Source organism: Trypanosoma equiperdum (assembly GCF_001457755.1).
Source record: "Trypanosoma equiperdum strain OVI genome assembly, contig: ctg_1758, whole genome shotgun sequence".
NCBI lineage: Eukaryota > Euglenozoa > Kinetoplastea > Trypanosomatida > Trypanosomatidae > Trypanosoma > Trypanosoma equiperdum.
The window spans coordinates 775-3,185 of record NW_027123791.1 but is presented as its reverse complement, the minus strand read 5'-3'; the positions used below and the strand labels follow the sequence as shown (position 1 = coordinate 3,185).

The following is a 2,411-nucleotide window of genomic DNA, read 5'->3' as shown; positions in this document are numbered from 1 at the left end:
GAGATGACGGCAGACAAACTTAGTTTTGGGGTCATTTGGCTACGGTCTAACCTTCAAGACAATCTATGCGTTGTAACCTTGTTTGGTCAACAACGTGACCGACATAACACACAACACCAAAAGCCGACTATGCATAATTTTCGTACCCTAAAACATTGCTCTATAATTTCTGCTCTTCCACAAGGAAAAACGGCAAAGCGAATGCCCAGACAAAATGAACGCCGCAGGTGCCATACCACCCATTTGATCGTTGAAGTGATAGCAATGCCTCTCGTTTCATATAGCCAAGCTTCCTTCAAACACGACAATCGTGCGGATTAAATGTTCCTATGCGACTTGGCGACGCTAAAAGATCGACAAGTCGAAAAACCTGATGCACTTCCACCGCTGGACGATGAAATGGAAACACTAATGAAAATGAATATGTCAACCGCGAATAACGACTGGCAAACCCTATTCAAAGGCGGAGCGAAAAAAAACAAATAGGAAAACAAAAAAGATGGGTACACAGAAGAAAACCTGAAAAAAGACCGGGCCACAAAGTGGGACAAATGGGTTGAAACAAAGGAAAAACTGGAGCAACCTGTAGGCGGACAAACCTGGATCGCCGACAATCCACCGCCTGCCTCTGGATGGGAACGCAACCAAGCACACCGGATTGTAAACTCGTCTCTGACAGAAGCAATTGCAATGAAATGGCAGATAGAGGCAGAAAACCTCGATGCACGACAAACCCACCCTGAAGCGGTAAAAAAAATAATTCTCAAAGTGATATTCGGAGAAACAACCAAAACAGGCGTAGCAGAGGAATGCAAAACAATCACAAAAAATACTCATGGAGCGGCAGTTGCGGAACAAACTGCGCCAAAAGCATAGTAGGCGACATGTTATGCATATGCGGCCAAGCCAGCAGCGACGAAGCCCAAGTCTGCCACACCAGCAACCTAGCAATCAATTGGGCGACCGACGCGCTCAGTTCAGTGCCAACAATTCTAGAACAGTGCCCAAGCGGTGCCAAACACAAGATCACAGCAGGCAGCCTAAGAGCTCTTGTTGAAAGGATCTCCGGGCAGCTTAGACACGCGACCACAACCGGCGCACTCTGTTCTTACCTAGGGGCAGTAGGCGCGGAATGCGCATGCGATGGCGGCAGCAACGGCCAGGCCTGTGTAGAATACACCAAATACTTTACCAAGGGTAACGCCGGCAGCGGCATATACGGAATAGCGTGGGTAAAGCACCTGCACCATGCTATAGAACGAATCAATCAGATGACGGCCGCAGCCGCACTAGCGGCACAAAAGAAAAATGCTGTCAGCGAACTTTTGAAAAGAGCGAAGTTAGCGTACGGCACAACAATAAACCTCCCTATTGAAGAGCAAACAGCGAGTCCCACAACAGGGAAACACACACAGCAGGCAATCATGGACAAAAAAGGGCACAATGCGAAGCGATAACCAAAGAAGCTGACTGCAAAAAAAATGTAAACTGCAAATAGGAGGCCCTGACGACAAAGAGTAAGGAAAGCACTGCAAATTGAATACGACAGCAGTAGAACAAGGAATCCAAGTGGGAGCAAAAAAAATACAAAAAACTTACAAAATACCCCAGTGCGACAACAGAAGACGAATGCCAAAAGGTTTAGGGTAAGATACCCGAATGCAAAAAGGCAGTTTGTGGGTGGATGGAAAACAAATGCAAAGATTCAAGTATTCTTGTCAATAAGAAATTGGATCTAGTTACTGCTGTGTTTATGAGTTTAATAGCATTTTAGGTATATTTGCTCAATTTTATAAAATTTAAAAAACTTAGTCTATTTTAAGACTTTTGTGAAACTTCTGGGAAATGTTGAATTTTTTGAGAATGTATAATTTAGGTATGATAGTGACCCATGGGTATAAAGAAGTAGGACGATGGAGTATCAAAAGTGAGTACTTTTCTAATTTGGCTTATTTACTATTCTGTTTTTTATGACTATTAGAAGTAATTTAGGGTTGTACTAGTAACAGTAAAAATTTTAAAAAATTATTATTATGATAAAAGAGTGTTGTGAGTGTGTATATACTAATATTGTAATAAGGGCTGTGATAAGCACTAAATACACCCGAAAAACACAAGATCTAAAACTAATATCAAGAATACCATGTGAGTAAGAGAGTGAAAAAGAGCGAGTAAAATAAAGCAAGAAGATTATTGAAGGAAAATGCACAGAGGGCAATAGATTTATTGCGCTCTCGATCATAGCAGCACAGAAGGGTTTATCAGACGCAGCAATATGCAGCACTCCTTCCTGGAGAGAACCAAAACAATGGCAAGAAAGATGTAGCTACTATGTTGTACGCAGCGGAAAACAAAAGGATGCCACTGACTACAATGCAAGCAAAAGATGGCAAAGCCGTGAAAAGAATCAG

General features: G+C 42.7%; 2 pseudogenes across 2 annotated transcripts in view; both read left to right on the top strand.

Annotated features, from left to right (window-relative positions):
- Positions 1-743, top strand: part of TEOVI_000524400:pseudogene — an 828-nt pseudogene extending 85 nt beyond the window's left edge. The window contains 2 exon segments of the mRNA in view: positions 1-582; positions 585-743. Of these exon segments, the coding sequence occupies positions 1-582; positions 585-743 (741 nt within the window).
- A 141-nt stretch (positions 744-884) lies between these two features.
- On the top strand, positions 885-1,569 carry TEOVI_000524300:pseudogene (annotated as a pseudogene). The gene is given in 3 exon segments: positions 885-1,433; positions 1,436-1,507; positions 1,510-1,569. Coding segments are annotated over 3 exon segments (681 nt in total).
- Positions 1,570-2,411: the final 842 nt, after the last annotated feature.